General features: G+C 36.7%; 1 protein-coding gene across 3 annotated transcripts in view; it reads left to right on the top strand.

Annotated features, from left to right (window-relative positions):
• Positions 1–23,564, top strand: part of dscama (Down syndrome cell adhesion molecule a) — a 98,398-nt gene that overhangs the window by 14,394 nt on the left and 60,440 nt on the right. For all 3 annotated transcript variants that reach the window (XM_065261043.1, XM_065261033.1, XM_065261049.2), the window contains exons 2-3: positions 4,775–5,092; positions 5,782–5,928. In XM_065261043.1, coding sequence (XP_065117115.1) covers positions 4,775–5,092; positions 5,782–5,928 — 465 coding nt within the window. The remainder of the gene's footprint in view (positions 1–4,774; positions 5,093–5,781; positions 5,929–23,564) is intronic.

Raw genomic sequence — 23,564 nt, 5'->3', positions numbered from 1 at the left:
GTCATTCATTTTCAATGAGAGCCAGCGGTGAGCTCAGGCAAGTAGCGCCGTGGTGTGTCTTGGACAATGTGAGTGTCGAGAAGAGTTGAAATCAGGTCAACTTTATGGTAATGAGCTATGACGCAGTTCGGTGGCAACCAATAGGAAGGCGGAAAAGGATTCCAGAGAATGCATTCGAGCATCAGAGCGTACGCTATTTCTATTTTCTGTCTAGCGTCGTAAGCAGGGTAGCCAGAGCATTTTGGATGCTCTCACCGGTGGTGGTGTGAACGTATAGTAATAAAGGATGTGTTAATGTGTCATTTTAACACATTATGTGTTATTTTGTGTTGATTTTGAGTTAAAATAAAACACAAGTTGTGTTAAAAGTAACACAAAATATGTTGTTTCAATAATAACATGGAGATGTGGGTATTCTGGGACAATGCATGTAGTGTGTTGTCCCTAAACTAACACTGGTGTGTTATTTTATTTGCTCACTTTAATTGAATGTTACCGAGCCCCTAAGGTGACATTGGAGTGAAAAAATCTATAGTTTAGTTTCATGTGCTCACGTGAAACTTTCATGTGCAGTATTTTTTTACGCTTAGTTTCGTGCGTGAGCACGTGAAACGCGAGCACGTGATAGTTTCACGCGAGCACGTGATAGTTTCACGCGAGCACGCGATAGTTTCACGCGAGCACGCAATAGTTTTTATGCGAGCATGCAAAACTAAACTTTAAAAAAAAAATCTGCACATGAAAGTTTCACGTGAGCACATAAAAGTTTCACGTGAGCACATAAAAGTTTCACGTGAGCACATGAAAGTTTCACGTGAGCACATGAAACTAAACTTTATTTAATTTTTGCTCTATGTCCCCTTAGGGGCTCCGTAGACTGTAGACCTTCTGTCAGAAAAAACAGTTTACTTTTGGTTTTAAGATAAGAGAAAAAGACGTTCAAATGTCACAAACACACTATTTGGTTTAATCATTTGCAAACATTATGTCATTTATGTTGTTTAAACATAAAACATATTTATATTTTAATTTTGTGTAATATTAAAGTGTACTTATCAAAATGGTTTCAAGCTGTGTGTTAGTTTCAGGCGGTTGATATCTTGGAACAACATACCTTGGATTGTCGTGACTGGCCAATCAGAATCAAGCATTATAGAGTTCCATGTAATAAGGTGTTTTAAATATTTCCAGAAGAACTTATCTTTAAAAAACAGTCACATTTAGCCTAATTGGTGGTGAGAAAATGTGTTCTTGTCTGACCACCCTGCCCCCAGATCAGCTTGACTTTAGATGCTCTTTGCCCTTCAGCTGTCACATGCTCACCCCATAAATATCTCCCAAGACAAAAACACAGAGGTACGACACGGTTAAAGACCCTCGCAGCGAGAATTTACAACAATCAGTTCCAAAATGCAAATGTGAAGCGACAAAGAAAGCGTTTGGTCTGTTATTCAGAAGAGATAAGAATCACAGTTAATCAAACAGCTTCAAGCGCCGTAGTCCACTTTCTGTGCAAGCCAGCTTAATAAAAAAATATATTCAGTTTATATTTGAATCTTCTTGCCTGCCCATCATTTACTGTAGAAAACTGAAAGCGAGATGATTTTTAACGGTGTCGGTAATGTGCTGGGTTTTAGATTGATAGATGCAGATTTTTAAGATTAAGTAGACATACCCCCTATCAGAAGTTAAATTTGCGCAGAGAAGTGAAATAAAGCTCTCTGTCTATGTCACAATAAATAACTTTATATTTCTTAAATACATGTATATATTACAGGATACAACAATAAAACCAGCATAAAAACCAAGAGGCAACTTTTCGATCTCTCTGATGAAGCCAAAACGGAAGTGACTTAAACTGCAATTCATCGACTGGCCACTTGAGGCTGGCTCCAAAGAGGAGTCAATTCCCATAGACCCCCATGTTAAAATGCCCAATTTTACAGCAGACATAAATGTGTTTAAAGCCTGGTACAAAAGGTGTTTTTGGTCTAGCTAAGTTTCCCCTTAATGACAACTGTGAGGGGGGTGAATGTCTTTGTAACTCATCCGTTTAAATTATATAAATCCTTAAAGTTCGGCATAATTAAGGGTGTGGCCACTTGAGTGACAGGTGAACTGCCACTGCTGTCACTAGAGTCGAGCTAGACGGGCGTGGTTTCAGCAACCAGCCACCTCAGCTTTACCCACGTCCCACCTCTTTACCATTTTCGGTTATCCGCGAGTGATTCGCGGTGACGCGCAGCCAAGATGGCGACGGCAGGCACCGCCTACTATTGGCTTCAAAAAAGCTCTTCACAAACCTATGGGTGACGTCACGGACACTACGTCCATCTTTTTTACGGTCTATGCTAAAAACCAATTGATAATGAAGATACTGTCAAATCAAAACTTTGCAACTTTGTATTAAAATTGTATCACAGTCCGGTCTTAGTATTGACAGAGTCTTTTAATATTTAATGAAACTTTATGAGATCTAGAGGTCTTTTGATCTTTTACTGATGCCTGCAATTATCAATAGAGTTAAACCAACCTTATACACACAAACACATTAAACATTTATGAAAGTAATCTTTAATAAAATCTCAAATAAAGTGAAAATTGTAAATGGTTCAGTGTTAAATGCAATTTTTCATAGTAACGCTCAAATATATTCACCCAAAAGTTAAAATACGATGGAGTGGTTTCCCAGACAGGGATTAGCTTAACCCAGGACTAGGCCTTAGTTTAATTAGAAAATATAACTAGTTTTAACAAAAATGCCTTACTAAAAACATGACTTGTGTGCATTTTGAGGTAAAACAAAGGGCACTGATGTATTTTAAGATATGTCAGTGCCAGTTGTTTTCAGTTTTGGACAGCTCTTTCATTTATTTTAGTCTAGGACTAGTCTTGGAAACCGCCCCTAAATATATTAAGTTAGAAATTCCAAGATTTATGACTTCTCTTGGTCTCCATCTCATAGATTGTAACAGTGGCTCAGTGGCATTAACATACTCAAACCAGACCAAACCTAAAAGATGCCTTTATGCCTCCATGTGCAATGTTTTGCCAACTAATCTTTTCGTTGCCATCTTGGCATATCAACTACCCCCAGAGAATGGTTTTTAATATTAATTTATTTTATGTGCTTTTAGACAATACTGTCTTTTTGTGACCCAAAATTAACTCCATTATCTATAAAACACTTAGCTCAGCACACATTCTCTAAAGACTTTTAAATGAAATGTGGCATCTTTCTCTTTTAACCCTTGTGTGGTGTTCGGGTCTGTGGGACCCGTTTTTAATTTTTACTGAAAGAAAATGTATGCAATTAGTTGTTGTTTCAACCTCAGATTCATTGGCCTTGGCTCATTTTCTATAAAGAACATAAAAATAATCAAATTTATAATAACTGTACACTGTACACCCCCCCCTACACATATATATTACATATGTGGTGTTTGGGTCCACTGGACCCGGGGCTAATAAGGTATGTAAAAATTGAATGTGCTATGTAACTTCACTCTATTTTTCTCCTTTCTAGGACTCTTGTGAGTGCATGAGTGTGTTTGTATATATGGCTGTACATATATGATGGATGCATGTCAGAGTTTTGTCCTTCTGCACTTGCTGTAATGCCGCACGGATACACATGTTATATATCATGCATGAACATTTGTCTGTACCTACTTTCCCAAACACTTTACCTTCTGTCTATCAGGAACCATTCTACATTTTACCATTATCTCCCTTTCAAAAAAATCCATAATTTTATTGTAGTAAAAGAGTAGTAATCATGGTTATTTGGTATATTGGTTACCATTTGTAAAACCATGGGTTTACCTCAAAACCTATGGTGTGTGTACTTGGTATTTATCAAATGTCCCACAAAGATGTGTGTGTGTGTGTGTGTGTGTGTGTGAGAGAGAGAGAGAGAGAGAGAGAGAGAGAGAGAGAGAGAGAGAGAGTGAATAATATAGAAAGAAAATTTTTATCCATGTATTTTCATCATTCCAAATTGTGGCCAATAGCAACACATTGTACGGCAGTGTGTGTGGACATAAGATGGACACAGTATATGTGTATAAAATGCAAGAAATGCATAAGCAACACAACTACACAGTAAAACTTGCTTCTTATGTGTTGTGTTGGCTGGCATGAACAGGTTATGTGTTCAGTGTGGATGATGTCTTATGATACGGCATCTGTTCAGTTGGGGCCTGTCCTGTGTAGACTGACACAAATGGGTACAATTTCAAAAAGTTCAAAGAATTAAACATCAACAGTGATGAAAAACATTTTTTCTTTTATACTTTTTTAAAATAAACATGTTCCCCCCCCCCAATATCTGTATCAGAATAGAATTTTCTTCTTTTATTTCACATTACCACAAAAACGAAATGGCACTTTAGTTTATAAATAGTCCTCTACCAGTAGTAAATGACAAATATTAACCATAAATTCTATGTTACTTGCAATAAGGCTAAAGTAAACATCTGTAAACAATATTACATAAATTTGTATGACTGCATTGATTTAAAATACTAATAATGCTCTGGGTCCACCAGACCCACAAACATAGTCTAAGTAACAAAAATATGAACACCACACAAGGGTTAAAAGTCCTCATGGACTTACAAAGTAAGTTATTTGTTAGACTATTAGAGTCGCCTTGCAATAAAAATGTTTGTCTGTGTGTTTAATCTTGAACCTCAATGGACAATTGTGACTACAAAATGCCAAGATGAAACTATTTTAGGACTAACCTCACATCATCTCTTGTCTCCTGCAGTTCTCAGTGAAGATTTACATTCCAGCTTGTATTTTGTCAATGCATCTCTGCAAGAGGTAGTGTTCGCCAGCACCACGGGAACTCATGTTCCCTGTCCTGCCGCAGCGGTGCCGCCCGCTACCCTGCGCTGGTATCTGGCCACCGGCGAGGAGAGCTACAACGTCCCAGGGATTCGCCACGTCCACCCCAACGGCACTCTCCAGATCTTCCACTTTCCTCCGTCCAGCTTTAGCAAAGTGATTCACGACAACACTTACTATTGCACAGCGGAAAATCCTTCAGGGAAAATAAGAAGCCAAGATGTTCATATTAAGGCCGGTGAGAATTACAGACAATATTAATGTTTTATAAAATGACAAGGGCCTTGGTTAGCACGGTCAAAAATGGGAATTCTATAGGTAACAATTTGAAAATGTTAATGTTATATAGACATTATGTCCGGAATACAGACTTGTACTGTAGCTCAATTGGTTGAGCATTGTATTAGTAGCAGTGGTGGCCGGTGACTTGTTTTTTTCGAGGGCGCATGACACGAAGTTCGTCACAACATGTATGTAACCTGTCATGTGTGTGGTTCGTAATTTCAAAAAATGTGTTCTGCGTGTCAAGTTAACCTATATGCATCACATGTCTTGTCAAAATAAGTGCCTGCTGTAGACGCGTCTAAAGGGTTTATGATAAAAGAGATGCTCGCGTTTGCCAGATACTCGAATAATCTCATGCGTAATCAGAGTTTAGTGTTAAGGGAGTGTCTTGGTGTATTTTGTGAACGTGAGCGTCTATTTTATCATAAATGGTTTTGATGCAGATTTTGACAAAACATGTGATGCACATGACGCAACAAACACATATTTTGAAAACACAAGCAACACACATGACACTCCGAACACATATTTTGAATTTGCGCCCCTCGGATGAGCAGTCATGGTTGCATGCTTTTGTAAGCAAATAGGTTTGTGATGCCTGATTCAATTTCAAAGATTTAACGTAAAGCTTTTTCCTTCTAGTCTTACGAGAGCCCTATACGGTCCGTGTGGCGGACCAGACCGCAATGAGGGGTGGTGTAGCGGTCTTCAAGTGCATTATTCCTTCCTCAGTGGAAAACTACATCACTGTTGTGTCATGGGAAAGAGACACGGTACCACTCGTCTCAGGTAGGACGCAGGATGTTTCTTCGAGTTTTGCCTTACGAGAGTTTTCAAATTTGGTTGAATTATTCATTTACTATGCATATGTACATCATAATACGGCATGATGATAAAACACACATCCCTAGGGGTTTTGATGTCCCTAAGCGATTTTCAATCAAAAGCCTGTGCTTTTCTTGCTTCCCACCAGTTGTACAATCCCAAGCCTGTTCCTAAAAAGACACCCACACACAGAGGCGTCATGCCCATTCAAACTGAGGGGGCACCTGCCCCCTTGGTTTTTTTGAGCCAATGGATTTTTCATCCAACCTCAAAATCAAATAAGCGTCCATTAATCTGTTATTTGATTTTTAATCTGTTAATATGCACAATATTATACATTCTGTGCTGCATCCTTGTCACTTTTCGGAGATTTTCGCCGTTTTGATAGTGTTTTGATCATGTTACATTACTTTTATTCTGGCGGCAGCTGGCGCTGCAGTCAGAGCGCAGTCGCAGACGTCATCAGTGTCTGGGCGCGCTCACGAGCTCTCTGAAGTTGCTGGCTTGCTGCTGCATTTGGCTATCTGAGGAATTAAAACGTGTTAGAAACGCTCACAACATTTCCAAACCCCAGTACGGTAATGTGCAGTTAACCTTCTCTGTGTAGAAAATGTATGGTTTTAAATGTGACCGTCTTAACGTTATATTAGCAGAGATTCATCTTGGCACAACGCCAAAGTTCGCCAAAGTTCACGCGGGCGCGGAATCTCACATGCTCACATGAGGTAAAATTTAATGCAAAAATCCGTTCCTCTAATAATTTTATCTAAACATATTTTTTTAAATCATTATTGAACATTAAAATCAATCACGTGGCTATAGCTTATGTCATTTTCGTTGTTTATATACTTTATGGATTTAAAATTACATTAATTTTATATGATAATGTAGTTGTTGTGCAAAATGCATTAATGACACAATTAAACAAGCCATTAAGACTTAAATAAAACATGCCGTTTCAGATGTGAATATGATGCAAATGTGTCATTATTCCGATTGAATAGTATATGATATGAAAGTAGTCATCACTTTTATTTTGGAGGTTTTTGCATGAAAGCAGGGGTTTTCAGATTGTTAGAAATGTAAGTGCCATGGAAAAGACTGAAAGCTCTATAATATTTCGTTTGATGTCTGTGTATGCACAAATTTCTGTGAGCTGTTGACACTGTGCCCCCTTAAAAAAAATTGGTGCATGACGCCCCTGCAATAGTCTCTACATTGTCCAGTGTCACTCTCTAAAGCTCCTCGATGTCTAATCCTGAAGAAAAGGCCAACTGAGTTGTACTATACTGACCCATTTCCCATAAAAATCTGTATCAGCTAAATGGAAAGCTCTTCTACAACTGTTTCCTCCCCCCAGGGCTGACGGCTCTTTTATGGGGCATTTAGCAAATTCAATAAAGAATCAAAGATCATTTACACTGAGAGCGAGACGGGACGTTTTCCATACATTTTTCTGTAAAGATACAGATGAGATAAATGCATATTTTATTCGGCTTTAGGGAGCAATGTGGTAAATGTACGCCTGGAGCTAACAGTGGGCATAGTTTAGTGGCAATAAAGTCCTAAATGACAGTATTTAAAAATTCTTGGAACATCTCAAGTGTAATCTATCCCGACTTTATTTGCGTATGAACGTCGGAGCTCATTTTTATCAGAGTCAGAGAAAAAAGAAAGTGTTAAAGCAATGAATCTGACAGATGTCTGTCATTTAATAGCGGCTGTCACAAAACATTAGGGTGCCGCTTCTCTGCATCTCTTTTCTGCATTGAATATTTCATGGGAAAGCAATATTTCTTCAAACGAACACAGTTTAAATACACTTCACCGCATGTGGAGCACTTTTATGTTTTAACGCAGGCATTTTTGAGGAATCTTTGCATGTGTGTTGCATGCCCCCTTTAAAATTGTCTAAGATCCCTTCTTCTGCGATATCTTATAAATAAATAAGCTCGCATAAGGTGAAGTGAAGCTATTATTCTGTCCTTTATAAAATATTCATTTTCATGCCACATTTCTGGTGCATTGGTACTCTGTCAGGTAGTAAAGCATGTGTTGTTTTACTTTTCAAATGTAAGCGAAGTAAGGTTTGCTTGATCTGCAGTGAATCTTACAATATATAGTGTTACAAACTTGACCTTTGCATTTATTATAAACGTTGCTGAACCGAAGATGGTTCTTTTATGGCATCACTGCAAAGAACCTTTATAAACCTTTATTTTTAAGGGGACATTTCTAGATGTAAAATAAATCTTTGGTGTCCACAGAGTACATATGTGAAGTTTTAGCTTACAATACCATATAGATAATTTATAATAGCATGTTAAAATTGCTACTTTGTAGGTGTGAGCAAAAATGTGCGGTTTCATAGTGTGTCTTTACCAGCAGTGTTAGAATTGAAGGAGGCCTGGGATGGTCCCGGACCACCTACAGTATAAGCATTGAGGGACCCCCTATAAATTGGGGGGTCCCCTGTTTTTATTTAAATTAAAATACTACATAAATTTTAAATTCTCATGCTGCAGTGCCACAAAGTAATACTGTCCATTATTTGTCCCAATTTCGCAATAAACTAATCCAAAAGATTTCTGTCTGAAATAAATGTAAACTCTTAAGTGCACCTTTGCTGGAAGAATTGACAGACGAGTCAATGTCTTTGCGTGTGGATGATTTTCACCTCGTTGATAAGAATCTTTAATTATTATCTTTAGTAATCTTTAGGGTTAGGGGCTTTTAAAAATATTCTCAAACTATTATTTCACACTAATTTGAGGGGTAAAAATGATTAGAGTTTGAGTTAAGGGTAATTTGCTTTTTTTATTAAAATGTTTATCAGATCAGATTTTGTGAAGTCATGGCGACCCTGTAAAGACGGGGGAGCTTAGGATACCCCCTTCCCCCATAATTTTTCAGATAATTCGAATACTGCTTACCAGACAAATAAGCCCACCATTATGGGGTACACTGTCAGAAAAAAGGTACAAAACTGTACCTTCTTTGTCACTAGGGTGGTACCCCAAGGTACCGTTTTGTACCCTTACAGGTATATAAACACAATACAATGTTTTAAACATTACTGTTCCATAAGGATCTATTGGGTACCTTTAAAGGTACAGTTAACTGTTTTGTACCCCTAAAATTGAACTGGTACAAAATTGTTCCCTTAAGGTACACAATTGGTCCATAGGGTATTATATTGTACCCCATAAGGTACAACATTTCAATTTGTTGTATACCCATAAAGGTACAAAAAGGTACCTTTTAGGGTACCACCCCAGCGACAGAAAAAGGAACAACTTTGTACCTTTTTTTCTGACAGTGTATGTTTATACTTGTAGTTTGGTTCGTTTCGTTCGTTTGGTTCTTTTGGTCCGGACAAAAAAAGAAAACAATTTTATTAAGTCGTGGTTCGCTTAGCATTCAAACTAGCATTTTATCAATGAAGATAAAAATCATAATGCATAAGGATAAGGTCACCACCTGACTGGTCGGCTTTGCGACGAATTTTATGCGACAGAAGTCTGATCATCCACAACAACAATGCTCATTTATGCATCTTTATATGGAAGTATTGTGAACAGCTCAGAGCTCATGAAGATATTTTATTAATTAAAATATTCTGTATATCCACTAGCAATAGAGGCTGCTGTGGTGTAATGGCTAAAGTGTATTCAGTATTGTTTGGTATTGCACAGGTTTAATTCGCAAGGGATTCTGGGTGGATCCGGTTGCAGTCGGCTGTGCTACGCTGCGATAAACCACAGAACAAACCGCTACAGGCAGTTTAAAGAGTCCTTAGCATTCCACACACACCCGTCTTGCTGCGATCTCTGGCCAGAATAACCACAAAAGAGAGAGACAGTCAAACAGACACTTACTGTTTCATTCCCCCTCCTTTCTCGTACCATTCTCCTCATTTATCGCAGTTCTGAACAAATGCATTTCGTTTATATATATATATATATATATATATATATATATATATATTTAAAAATATAGTTAAAATAATAAGAAAAATATGATTAGAAATGCTTACTTGTATCGATGCAGATTGCACACAGTAAAGATGGCCGGCTTTCACCATTTCGTAAACAAATCTGACCTCAGGGCAGGTGCGTCAACCCAAGCTTGTGCCAGTGCAGAGAATTTTCACGTTTTCCCAATCCGTGTTGTTGACATTTTGCAAACCATTGAGCAGCAAGCTGACCGTTCTGTGAAAATCACAAATCTGAAGGAAAAACGAGCGTTCAGCCCAACGCCTATTTAATGGGGTGAATCTAACAAGGCCCAGCAGTAACGAATAGATTCATTAGTGCTAATCTGCTCCATAAATACTCATAAATGCTGCATATTAAGAGAACGTTTATCCAGATGGGCTGTGGGCAATCGATACAAATTCTTGCATTTTGACAAATACGAAAACTCAAGACACCAAACTTACAGTAAAGGAGAACCTTATGGGGTGGTTTCCCGGACAATTTTTAGATTTATTCGCGACTAGACATTATATTTAGACATCTAAGTAGTTTTTACAAAGAAGCCTTGTAGTGAGTCAAAACAATGAGATATGTCAGTACAAGGTGTACTTTAAATTAAGGCAGCACAAACAGGCATTTAAGTCTACGACTACGATTTGCCCTGTCCGGGAAACCAATATGATTCAAAGTGACTGTAACGTTTTCATCAAGCCCCAATGCGGTTTTCCTCCATTCTGGGTGAGGCTGAGATTTCTCCTCCGCAGTCGGGCCGCGTGCTTCTGTGCATGACAGGCAGAATTGGGCGTTCTGCTCCTCGGTTTTCCCTGTGATTGGTTGAAGTATTGTTATCCAGAGGAAAATGGGTCAGGATGCCCGCAGAGGACAGCATGTGTAAACCAAAGACGAATTGGCTCTGGGGCGGTGAGCGACGCTCTCTCCAACCAAACTCTTTAAAAATCAGTTTCGTACATTAATGCTCGGTGAACAGAATTCCCAGAATTCCCACTCCTCTCTGATTCCCTGTGTCTTTTCCACTCAGACGAGAGAGGCTTAAAAGGGATATTCTGAAAAGGAGAAGAAAATCAATATCGTGTGCATTAATCATTCTGCAATCGCCAGAAAGAATTATGGGTACACAGACGAGGAGATACGCGTGTGCTTTGGTACATTAAAGGTTCTCAACGAAATGAAGGTGCTTTGTATACTTTATTGTATTCTTGAATATTTACTGGCTATACTGTAGTAATATTTCTCCCTGCAACAAGCAGAGCAATGTTTTGATAGCACCACAGAACCACAATGTTTACACATTTTGGGGAAATCATTCCATGAATGGACTCTTAAAAGTAAAGGTGCTTTATGATGCCATAGGAGAACCTTTTTTTTTGTCTAAATGGCTCCATAAAAAACCTTTAAAGTCCAAAGAACCTTTCTGTAGCAATGCAATAGAATAATTATTTTATGTTTTTTTATTTGGTTTTCTTATTCTTTGGCTTACTGATGATTTTTATGTGTGTAAAATTACAGGAAAAATTTGTATTACAAAAAATTCCTGTAATTTATTGTGCCCAGTATTTTACGGTATTTTACCGTTTTTACAGAATGTGTTACTCATACATTTGTAAACCTGCCTTTCCTCTGGCCTGCCGAGTCTGGCTCAAGCATAGACTGGATCATATCCAACATACCAAACGCACAGACCCTCGACACAAATTAACAATACGCACAAAGCAAAGGCTAATTAAAACCGGACAGAGCCATTAATCCCTGATTATAAGCACTAGCGCACCATCATAAATGCACTCAAAGTACCTCACATAAAAATAACATTTTATTTCCCTAAAGACTTGAGATCATAATCACGAGGTAACTACCGTTTGACATTTGACTTCTAATTCCATATCCCGCAATCTGGAATTAGCGTCTTCACAGCGACGGCTAATCAACGTTGAGAAGCGCGTCCGCAAGCCCTTATCGTCCACGGGCAGCTGTCGCAGAGTGTTTCAATGCTGGTACGTTCATTGTGTTCATGACCACAGCCTCCTAGCACACAGCGTCTCTGCTATTGTTTACAAAGAGAAAAGAGGAGAAAACCTGGCATGAGCTTTCACGATAATCTCTGAAAGGGGTTGAAACGCAAGGAAGAGTAAAACGTTCAAGGTTGTGTGTGTGACAACACCATACTGTTTGAAATGAACAAAACAAACAGTAGCAGCTACACCGTCTTTAAAATAGGCTATTGCTGTGTTGAACTTGACAGTTTTTGTTTGAAATGCTTACTTACCAAACCAAAAAATAGTCTTAACGCAGATGCTTTACAAAGACAATAATTGAATATGGATTCACACACATAAGTGTTGATATCATTTGCAGTAAACCATGACAGAATGTTGCTGTGTTATAAACCACAATTATAAAAATGGACTCATTTTCATGTAGGCGAAAGAGGGTTTACAATGCAAAAATGTAAAAACGATAAGCAGAAAACAGCACAAGAGAGAGTCGTATTTTGGAATGAGGCTTAAACTTCCGTGTTCCATAATAAATAGCAATGCTGTTGCTGGGGTAGTCAGCTGACAGCAACTCAGGTAAATGATTGGCTGGAACAGTGCACGCTTCTTTAATTGGTAGCCAGTAAAATCCTCCGCTTTTTTTAGTAAATTGCCTGGAGAAATTCGACGAAATAACTGAAAGGGGGGTTGCGTTTCATCTAATTGAGAGCTTCATATTATCTGTGCGGAGAAGATAAACCCTGTTCTCTTAACAGTTATTACTCACTCTGTTTGTAAGTACGTTTCATCCTTTCTCGTGTGCTCTGTGGTTTCAGGCCTGCCATCTCTCTCTCTGTCTCCGTCAGTAAAGCTTTGCCGCTAGTGAAACTGCTTAAACATGCAAACTCCAAAATGGAGGCCAAACCATGTGACCATGAGCAGCCATCTTCTGTTAAGTTTGACTCTTAATTTACACCGCTGAATGAAAGAGTTTGGGGAAAGAAAAAAATAAGAACAAGAACATTTTGGGATTCTTGATTTTTATTGACATTTTAGTAGTATAGTATATTGTATATGTGTAGGTCACCTGCTCCATAAATATTTGCTAATAAGATAAAAATATTTAGGGCTGGTTTTTGAGTGTGCTCATAAATGATCTACACCGCAGAATTTTTTTTACTTAGCATGCTTGTCGTGTTTTCCAGTTTTAAAATGCGCACATCCATAGGATTAACCTTAAAAAACTTGCAAAAGTCTGTCCTTCTTGTCTAACATGAATCAGACACAAATTAAAATAATGTTTATGGTAAAACTAAAAACAAATATTTGGCAACAAGGTAAGAATTAATTAATTAATTTGATCTGATGTATTTTCTGAAAAATGTCATAAATTCATATGAAATTTTGCTTCTTGAGTAAAATACAGTATGTTTAGATTTTTTTAAGTGTAAATAAGCAAAAAATTATTTGGCAACAGAGTAAGGAAATAAATTGTATCTACAGTATGATGTATTTTAAAAAAAGGCTTAATTTATATGAAATTTTGCTTCTTAAGTAAAATACAGTATGTTTAGTTTTTTTAAGTGTAAATAAGCAAAAAATATAAGGCAAAAAAGTAAGGAAATAAATTGTATCTACAGTATGATGTATTTAAAAAAGGCATAATTTATACACTGTAAAAAATACTTTGCTGCATTAAACTTTTTTGTTGAATCAACTCTGATATACAATTTCAACTTACTATTATTTATCTTGACTAGAGATGAGTTGTTATAACTACACATGAGTTATATTTTAACAACTATATTTTATAAGTTGTGACAACTCATCTCTGTTGACATGACTTGTAAATCTGAGTTGATTTAACCAAAAAATTTTAGGCAGCAAAGTATTTTTTACAGTGTATGAAATTTTGCTTCTTAAGTAAAATACAGTATGTTTAGATTTTTTTAAGTGTAAATAAGCAAAAAATAATTTGGCAGTATGATGTATTTAAAAAAAAAATACAATGTAAAAAAAAATAATTTGATCTATGGTGTATTTTCTGAAAAAAGTCATAAATTCATATTAAATTTTGCTTCTTAAATAAAATAGAGTATGTTTAGATTTTTTTAAGTGTAAATAAGCAAAAAATTATTTGGCAAAAGAGTAAGGAAATAAATTGCATCTACAGTATGATGTATTTTCAAAAAAAGCTTAATTTATATGAAAAGTTGCTTCTTAAGTAAAGTACAGTATGTTTAGATTTTTTTAAGTGTAAATAAGCAAAAAATTATTTGGCAACAGAGTAAGGAAATTAATTGGACAGTATGATGTATTTTTTTTTAAAGACAAGGTAAGAAAATTAATTTGATCTATGGTGTATTTTCTGAAAAAAGTCATAAATTCATACAGTATGACATTTAGCTTCTTACAGTAAGTAAAATACAGTATGTTTAGATTTTTTTAACTGTAAACAAGCAAACAAAAAAATTGGCAATATACTGTACGGTAAAGATATACATTTTATCTAAAAAAGTCCAAATAATTTTGTATGCCATTTAAATATAATCTTAAGTATCTTTATATATTTTACAGTAAATACTGATACAGTTTTTTATTTGTTTAATTTTTGCTTGTAGTATTACTTATAGCAGCATCAGTTTAAGCTAAACCATCAGCCATCAATCTCACCTCCACAGTAATGAATCATGATATGAATATCATGAACATATGGTGCATTATTTATGAATGACTAACCCCAGATTCCACACAATGAAGCATTCTCCTCTGAACCTAGATGGCACGCGAGCATTATTATTTTACGCATTTATTTGTATCTCTGCACATGATTTTTCTAAAGCTTTTGAAAGAATCCACATGCAGGTGCTGTGTTGGTTTTCAGGAAAACAACCACATGGACAGGTGTGCAATGTGGCTAACAATAACCTTTTCCTATGTAATCAATCAGTGCTTTAACTGAATGAAACAACTGCTCTGAAATCTCTATTGTAAGCATGTAGACACTGGACAAATATTGTCGAGTGATCAGACCGCACTTCAAACAGCTTGTGTTGCTGTTGTCATGGCTCGGGTCTGCTCTTGTTTGCCTTGTGTTCTGCGCGGGGTGCATCGAGCAGAAGGGACTCGGCAGATTAGACGAGCAGATGAGAAGAAGTGGGAAGGGGTTGACCTCAGTAAGCTGACCCTTGAGGTCTGAGATTTAAGGGGGGAAAGGAAGACAGTGTACCAACTGGGCTTAATAAACAACTTTGGTAAATCTATATTTTAGCCAATATTATCATCTCAATTAATTACATTTCTTCACCTAACATTTTTATTAGTGCCAGTATTCCTAAAATTGTTCATTACAACATCTAGATATTTTAACTATAGGTTTTGTATTCCCCAATATTGGATTAAATGGGAATTCTGCAATACATAACTTTCACCTTTCTTTCACGATCTCTGTTAAAACACAAAACTACAGGTAACTTTACATATTTATTTTAGAAACAGACAACATGTCCCTCAAATTCCGACCCGACAGCTCAAATTATAAATCATTATTATAAGTTTAACTTTGTGAATCGTGATAAGGTATAAGGAGACTAATGTACTTAGCTCAATAACTGATTTTTGTCTGTTTAAACCCAAAATGTTACGAAGTGCAGCTTTAAACAAGCATTATTTTTTGCTATGGTAATGAAAATTGCAGGAAAATGTGCTTAATTGTGAGTAAAAAATCAGCTACAATGCCAAAAATATTATATAGCCCATTCAACAGACAAATTGCTTGTTATTGAAAACACGATTTTACATGGCAAAGCTAAAGGAAAATCAAGTAAAATAAACACAGCGTTTTAAAACCTAAAATAAATCTGCAGTACAGACAGATTTTAAAATAAAGGACATCCTTCTAATTTAAACCAATCATTAATAATTTATCCAATCCATGCAACTATTTGTTAGCTCTTTGATCCCCAAATCTAAAGATGGCACCCAGTTATGTCGATGGAGAACTATAGGATAAAAATGGACCCGTGGGACACAATCCGGGGCCACACAGACAGGGGCCATGTAGAGTAATTAAAGATTCCACATCCAGACAGCGGATCTGGTGCTGTGTGGTAATCCGCCTGGCATATGGAGATGAACAGAATTAACGGAGAGATGAAAACAAATGAATTAAGACTGCCAGAGACTTAAAAGCAAATATTTGGTTTTTGGTGACCTGTCAGGATCCTCCGCTGAGCTTAAGTGCTTCAGACAGCCGGCGCGCTGACACACTTGCTGAACTGGAGAGCAAATGTGACGTCTACTCTGGCATGCACGGGTGTCTCTTGTTGAATGCTGGGCTCCATTTTGTATTGCCATTGATCTAATGATGCTTCTGCGGTAAATGTTATGGTAATGTAATGGTATAATACGTTTTTATTAAAAAAAAAGGATAATCTGGCTTATTTTAATGTCTAAGACACGATTATAAGATAATAACTTTGAAAAGTTTCTCCGTATGTATAAACCAATCTGATTTCATGAAATTTGAACGTATGTTACAAAAAGCCTAATTCGTATGAATTCGTACAAAAAAAAACAATATGGTCGATATGGTATGGTATTGATTTTTATTCCTATTTTTTTACGATAAACCCAACCCCACCCCTAAATCTAGTGTTACAGTTGCGAATGCAAATTGTACAAAAAAGTACAAATTTGGTCGTACAAATTCATAAGAATTAGCCACCTATTAAAATACGTACGAATTGCTATGAGATGTTGAATTAACGCAATGTTGAATTAACAATCACGTGTTTTGTCAAAATAAGTGCCTGCTGCACACGCATCAAAACCCTTTATGATAAAAGAGACGCAAATCTCGCAAGTTCCCAAAATACACGCAAGACACTCACTTAACAGTAAACTCTGATTACGTATGAGATTATTTGAGTATCTGGCAAACGCGAGGGTCTCTTTTATCATAAACCCTTTAGACGCATCTGCAGCAGGCACTCATTTTGACAAGACACGTGATGCACATAGATTCACTCGACGCGCCGAACACGTATTTTGAAATTACCAACCACACACATGACGAGCTACATACATGTTGTGACGAACTTCGCATCGTGCGCCCACGAAAAAAGAAGTCACCGACCCCCACTGGTCAAATATTGACATTTTTTAGGTTAATTGAAACCAGCTGCTGGGTTTGTCCGTATTTTACACAATCATGTGTCGAAACAACCCAGCATTTATGCTGATATTTTATGAGGTAATTGATACACAAGCGTGTTTGAAATGTAAAAGTCTGATTGTTTTCATAGAGTATACAGTCCTACAAAAAACCATGGCTTTGACAACCATGGTTTTGAAAAACCACAGTTACACCATGGTTACCGTGGTAAAACCATGATTTTGCTAATAGTAATCAATACACCAAAAAATACACTTTTACCACTAAAAATCTGTGGTTAATTTTTATAAGGAAGCCTATGTACTTGTAATTATCCTATATATTTTTGTAGACTCTTTTATTATATTTGACTTTTAGTATTTACTCTAAAGCTCCTTTGCAACAATGATAAATTGTGAAAAGCCAAACCCTATCTCACGGTAAGTTTGTGTTATACATTTATTCGTGTTATTGACACAATTTTCTGCTGTTTTTCTAGTTACTGGATAACAGATGTCTTTTTCGTGTAACCCAGCATGAATTTCTATAAATATTTTTTTCTTATTGTTTTTTCCTATTTTTAAAACATTGTCGCTTTGAGTTCGGTTTAGATTTGGGGTTTGCGTTCGGATGTAATTTTATGTATTGGTTTCAACATATTTTTCTTCCGCTTTTAAAGCTATTCTTGCCTGGAGTAGAGTTGGGGTTTGGGTTAGGATGTTGCAGAAAGTGATTCTAACCCCCACCCCAAGTGACAATGGTAAAAAAATTGGAAAAAACTATGAGAAAACAAAATATAAAATGACACGATAAAGAAAGCCGTGAAAAAATATTCATAGAAATTCATGCTGGGTGATACGAAAAAGACATTCGTGCTTCAGTGGCATGAAAAACAGTGGAAACGTGTCAATAACACAAATACATTAATCAAATATTTTGTGACTATAACACAAATTTCCATGTGCCATTTAGGTATACATTTGGTCTCTTTATGTACAAATGTGCACCTTTTAAAAGGGTAACCCTCCAGTGACAGCTTTTGTACCTTTTCTCTGAGAGTGTAGAGAAATCAATATGAGTTGAAATGAATACTTTAAAAGCATTTGCTACTAAATTGTTTAAATCACTCCTCGAAGTAAAGGACTACAATTGCTGGTGGAGAAACCTTTGGTTATGCGCTTCACCTTTCAAAGATCTGATTAAGTTATATGATACTAATAAGAATAAAAATGTATTTTAAACATCAGTAGCAGGCAATGTTACAGTGAGTTATTCTGCAGTGTGTGTTGGGCATGTATGGTGACCGGGGGTGGGCAGAGACACATCGCTTCTCTACATGGCAGTAAGTCGGGCTGTTAATGTCTATTTGGCACCTAATGAGGGACTGCGGTCTGACAGCCTTTGAAATCTGCTCTCATTACCTCTTCAGTGCCTACAACATCTCTGACTGTGAAGAGCCGTGCTTCATCTTCACACTCTTTAAACCATCAGGTCATCGCGTGAGCTTAATCTGCTCAATCAGACCGATAAAATATTCAGAATTATTATCATCTGTTCATTTAGAGGTTCATAACTTGCATGTAAATAACAGCGAACAAGTACATTGGTAAAGTGGTTATATCAGTCTTACAGTAAATTGGTTTGGGGATTTCGTTTGAAATATGCCAATTTGTCCTTCCCCCTCCGAAAGCTCTTTTGGTTTATTTTAAATGTCGCTCTGAGCTGAAGCAAACATATTATATGCATCTAGTTACATACATAGGATTATAGAGCCCAAGCTTTCTCTGTGGCTGCCAATCGTAAAATCACATGTTTCAGTGTTTTCAAGCCACTAATCTGACTATTTTTACAGGATAAGACATCTGCTTTAAAAAACACACAATAATACCTCAATCTCTCTGAAGGATTAACTGAATTCAATCACAGCACAGATCTTTGTTGATGTAACACTGATTTTGACTGTAATGAAGACTTTGAGGATATGCAACTACAGTGTAAAAAAAATCCGTAGAAATTACAATGTTATTGCAGCTGGGTTGCCGGTAATTTACCGTAGATTTAAATTTATGTTAATTACTGGCAAGAGTTTGTTCAAAGTTAAATACATTTTAAATATTAACAAGTCTTTATCTTTACAGAATAAAACTATACAATAACAGCCTCATGCAAAGCATTCTGGGAACCAGAAATCATCATCAACCTTTTTCTGTTTTTTGCTTCAGATTTTGTTTCCCAGAACGTTTTCCTTGAAGCTGTTTTTTTAGATTTACTCTGTAAAGACAAAGACTTGTTAAATGTTAAATGTTCATTCAACTTTGAACAAAATGTTGCCAGTAAATAACATAAATTTAAATCTACGGTAAATTACCGGCAACGCAGCTGCAATTTCTACGGATTTTTTTTACAGTGTACAGTGTAAAGCTACTGTAACACATGCACTCATTTTTAACGTCACTGTAGTTCTTATCAACAATTATTACTGTAATTCGTAAATTACGCTGTCAGAAAAAAGTGGCCCCTATAGAAAGCCATATGACACACTACCTAAAGAGGTCATATAAGATATTAGTACAGTACAAATCAATACATACATGAACCTCTATGGTATATATTAGGACACTTTGAAAGGGTACTGATCCACTGATTTAATATTGTATAAATAATTTATTTAAAAGACATCTAGACTTTTGGAGGAAGATATAACCTGATATTTACTGTAGAACTGTACAATGCATTTTGTTTTAAGATTTGATTTGTTACGCACAGTTATAAAAGTAAACGACTTGCAGTAAAGTTAAATCTAAGTACTTCATTGACTGTGCAAAATATTTTGATGCATAAAGTTAAACTAAACTATAACTTAACATATGATTTCAATTGTTATATATGTGACACAATTGTTCCTTGTTACTTTTGATTACTGATTTAAATTTTAAAACATTTTCAAATTAAAATCTTTGTTGCCTTACATTTTTTCGTTAAATCAACTCAGATTTACAAGTCATTTCGAATTACTATTATTTTTTTTGACAAGAGATGAGTTTCCACAACTTATAAAATGAGACTGATCTTACAGAAAGTCGTGTTGTAGTCATGCAAAATTTGCTACATTTATTAATGTCCATGGCACGAAATTCAGCTTTTTTTCGCGCTTTGAGCACAAATGTCTTTTTCATGACACTCGCACAAATTTCTATAAATAGTTTTTCGTGTCCGTGGCACGACTTTCTTTTTCATTTCATGTTATGTATTGTTTTCTCCTATTTCCTTACTATTGTCGCTTGGGGTAGGGGTTAGAATAACTTTTTGTTACATTTTTAGACATCCTGACCCACTCTAACCCCAACTCCAGGCGGAAATACTATAGTTTTAAAAGCGGAAGAAAAACATGTAGAAACCAATACATAAAAGTACATCCTAACCCAACTCTAACCCCAACCCCAACTGACAATAATAAAAAATAGGGGGGGCAATACATAAAATGAAACGAAAAAGAAAGTCGTGCCACAAACACGAGAAACTATTTATAGAAATTTGAAAAGCTGAATTTCATGCCATGGACATGCGTGACTATAACACGACATTCCGTGTGATCATGTTAAAATATAATTGAAAAAAGTCAACTTCATTTTATAAGTTATAACAACTCATCTGTATTTATAAGAACTCATCTCTAGTCAAGATAAATAATGGTACCATAAGTTAAAATAACTTGTAAATCTGAGTTGATTCAACAAAAAAATTAAGGCAGCAAATATTTTGTAACAGTGTAGTTTGCTATACAAACAATTTCAGCTGTAGCTGTACATTGTAGTCTATTTCCACTTTGTTTATAAAATGATTTCTGTTTCTCCAAAAGTATTGAAGAGATAGTTTACCAAAAAAATTACAATTTTGTCATCATTACTCACCCTAAAGTCGTTACAAACCTGTATGAATTTCTCTGTTCTGCTGAACGCAAAGTACTACCCAGTCTCACAAAATTACGTACCTATAGGCACGTAATTTTTTATTATTTTTTGTGATACTGTTACGAATGTATGCGGTTTTTAGTGATCGTATCACAAATTTCTGTTTACGTTTCATTGTCACGTATTGGTTACTCAACAGCTTTTCCTATTTTTAAAACCATTTTCGCTTCGGTTTAGGGTTAGCTTTGGTGTTTGCGTTAGGATGTCATTTTAAGTATTGGTTTATACTATTTATTCTGATTTTTTATATTTTCTAAATTTTAAACCATTGTCGCCGGCGTTAGGGTTAGAGTTGGGTTTGTGTAAGGATGTAATTTTATGTAAATCTAACCCTAAACGGAAGTGACAATGGTAAGAAAATAGGACAAAACAGTTAAGTAACCAATACGTTACAATTATACGTAAACAGAAAATCACTAAAAAACGCAGAAATTTGTATTTCTATACATCCTATAGGTATGTAATTTTGTGAGACTGGGCTGCAAAGGAATATATTTTTGTAACAAATCAGATAACAAATCAAAATAGGCACAAACTGCCATGCGATTGTGTCGGCCCAGCTGTAATTAATGAGTAAAATTGGATTGGCAGGATTACATGTATGGTTAATAATTGATCTAAATCAGAAAACAGTGACCCTAAACTCCTGTGGTTCTCGCTATCGTGCGCCTCCCGCACAAGTTAATCTGCATAATATGATACAGTAACGCCTCAGGATATGAACAGATGGGAGTGTTTAGCAAACTCACAGCCCACCTTCTCCCCCATCACTGCCGCGCCCCCCACGGATGGTTCTGTTAACCTGTCACTTGTCATCACAGGAGATCCAGGCACCATATGCCCAGAGCACCAGAACCTCACCAGACATGAAAGCGGATGTTCGGAGAGGCAGGGGAGCTTGGTTTTTGTTGCGATCAAAGATCTGTCAGTTCACTCTGCATAATGTAAAAGACTGATCTGATCACGCAGCAACGTCTGGCTTTCAGATTGATCTCAGAGAGACCCTACTACAGTACAGTAGTTCATGGATCCATCGCAGACACCTGTGAGAAACTCCTGTTGACTAAAGGTTCATGTCTCAGATGTGGAAATTGTACTTCCACATCTGAGAGTCTTTCGGAGACTGTCAGGATAAATAACTTACTTGTTTCTGGTTCTCATACTGTATTCACAGTTATCAGAGAAATAAAAAAAAATAAAAAGCATCTTTAGTTGTTAAGTTCTGAAGTAGTCCATGTGATGTGGGTCAGTTAGAATATATGTTGAAGCATCGAAAAAAAAATTTTGTCCAAAAATAACACAACTACGACTTTATTCAGCATTTTCTTCTCTTCCGGTTCTTTTGTGAACCGCGTGCACGAGACTGAAGTCATGTGACTGCAGTGACGTGGCTGACGTGTTATCCTCAGACATGTTTTTTTTTTCAAACTTACAGTGTGCGTCACCCTTACTGTGGGTTCACACCAGACGCGAGTTCAACGTTTTGCGATTACATACAAAGTCAATGCAAAGACGCGATCAGGCGCATCCTCGAGTGGGGCGATGCAAATGACGTGATATGGGCGGCGCGTTTGAAGCGAAAACACGCCTCAAACGCGTCTTCGCCCAAGTCGAAAATATTCAACTCGAGCGAAAAATTTGCATAACACGAAGTTAAATACCGTGAGTAATCTAGAGCAAGTAACGCGATAATAATAATAATAATAATTTCTTACATTTATATAGCGCTTTTCTCAGCACTCAAAGCGCTTTACATATGAACGGGGGAATCTCCTCAACCACCACCAATGTGCAGCATCCACCTGGATGATGCGACGGCAGCCATATTGCGCCAGAACGCTCACCACACACCAGCTTATTAGTGGAGAGGAGACCGAGTGATATAGCCAATTAGTATGAGGGATGATTTGTAGGCCAATGGGCAAGTTTTGGCCAGGATGCCGGGGCACACCCCTACTCTTTTTGAAGGACATCCTGGGATTTTTAATGACCACAGAGAGTCAGGACCTCGGTTTAACGTCTCATCCGAAGGACAGAAGGCGATGGCCCGCGTTTGGTGTGTATGTAGCATAAGACTGTAAACGAAGCTCGGGCGCACAAAAAAAAGCTGGGGCGCACCAGATAACACGTCAGCCGTGTCACTGCAGTCACGTGAAAACAGTTTGGAACAAAATGAGGGTGAGCCTTAATGACATTATTTTCATTTTTGGGTAAACTATCCTTTTGAGTTTTCCCTTAAGACAAACCTTCTTATTAAACCACAGTCTTTTCTTAATTTAATTTTCCCTGATCGCCAAAAACGCTGGAGGGCAGCTTTTCGCTTTTAACATACATAACCACTATGTCCAATTTCGACCGTCAAAGAAGCTCATGTATAACATGTATAATGCATAACATTTTGACTCTGAATGTTCAGTCTGATGAATTCAGAGTAAAACATTGCTTGGGGCTTGACTTCTTTAGAGGTAGGATCCTAAAAAGAGATCTTCTCGTGCCTGTAAGAAGC

This window comes from Paramisgurnus dabryanus, chromosome 10, assembly GCF_030506205.2.
Source record: "Paramisgurnus dabryanus chromosome 10, PD_genome_1.1, whole genome shotgun sequence".
Lineage (NCBI taxonomy): Eukaryota > Metazoa > Chordata > Actinopteri > Cypriniformes > Cobitidae > Paramisgurnus > Paramisgurnus dabryanus.
This window is presented reverse-complemented; position numbering and strand designations above follow the sequence as displayed.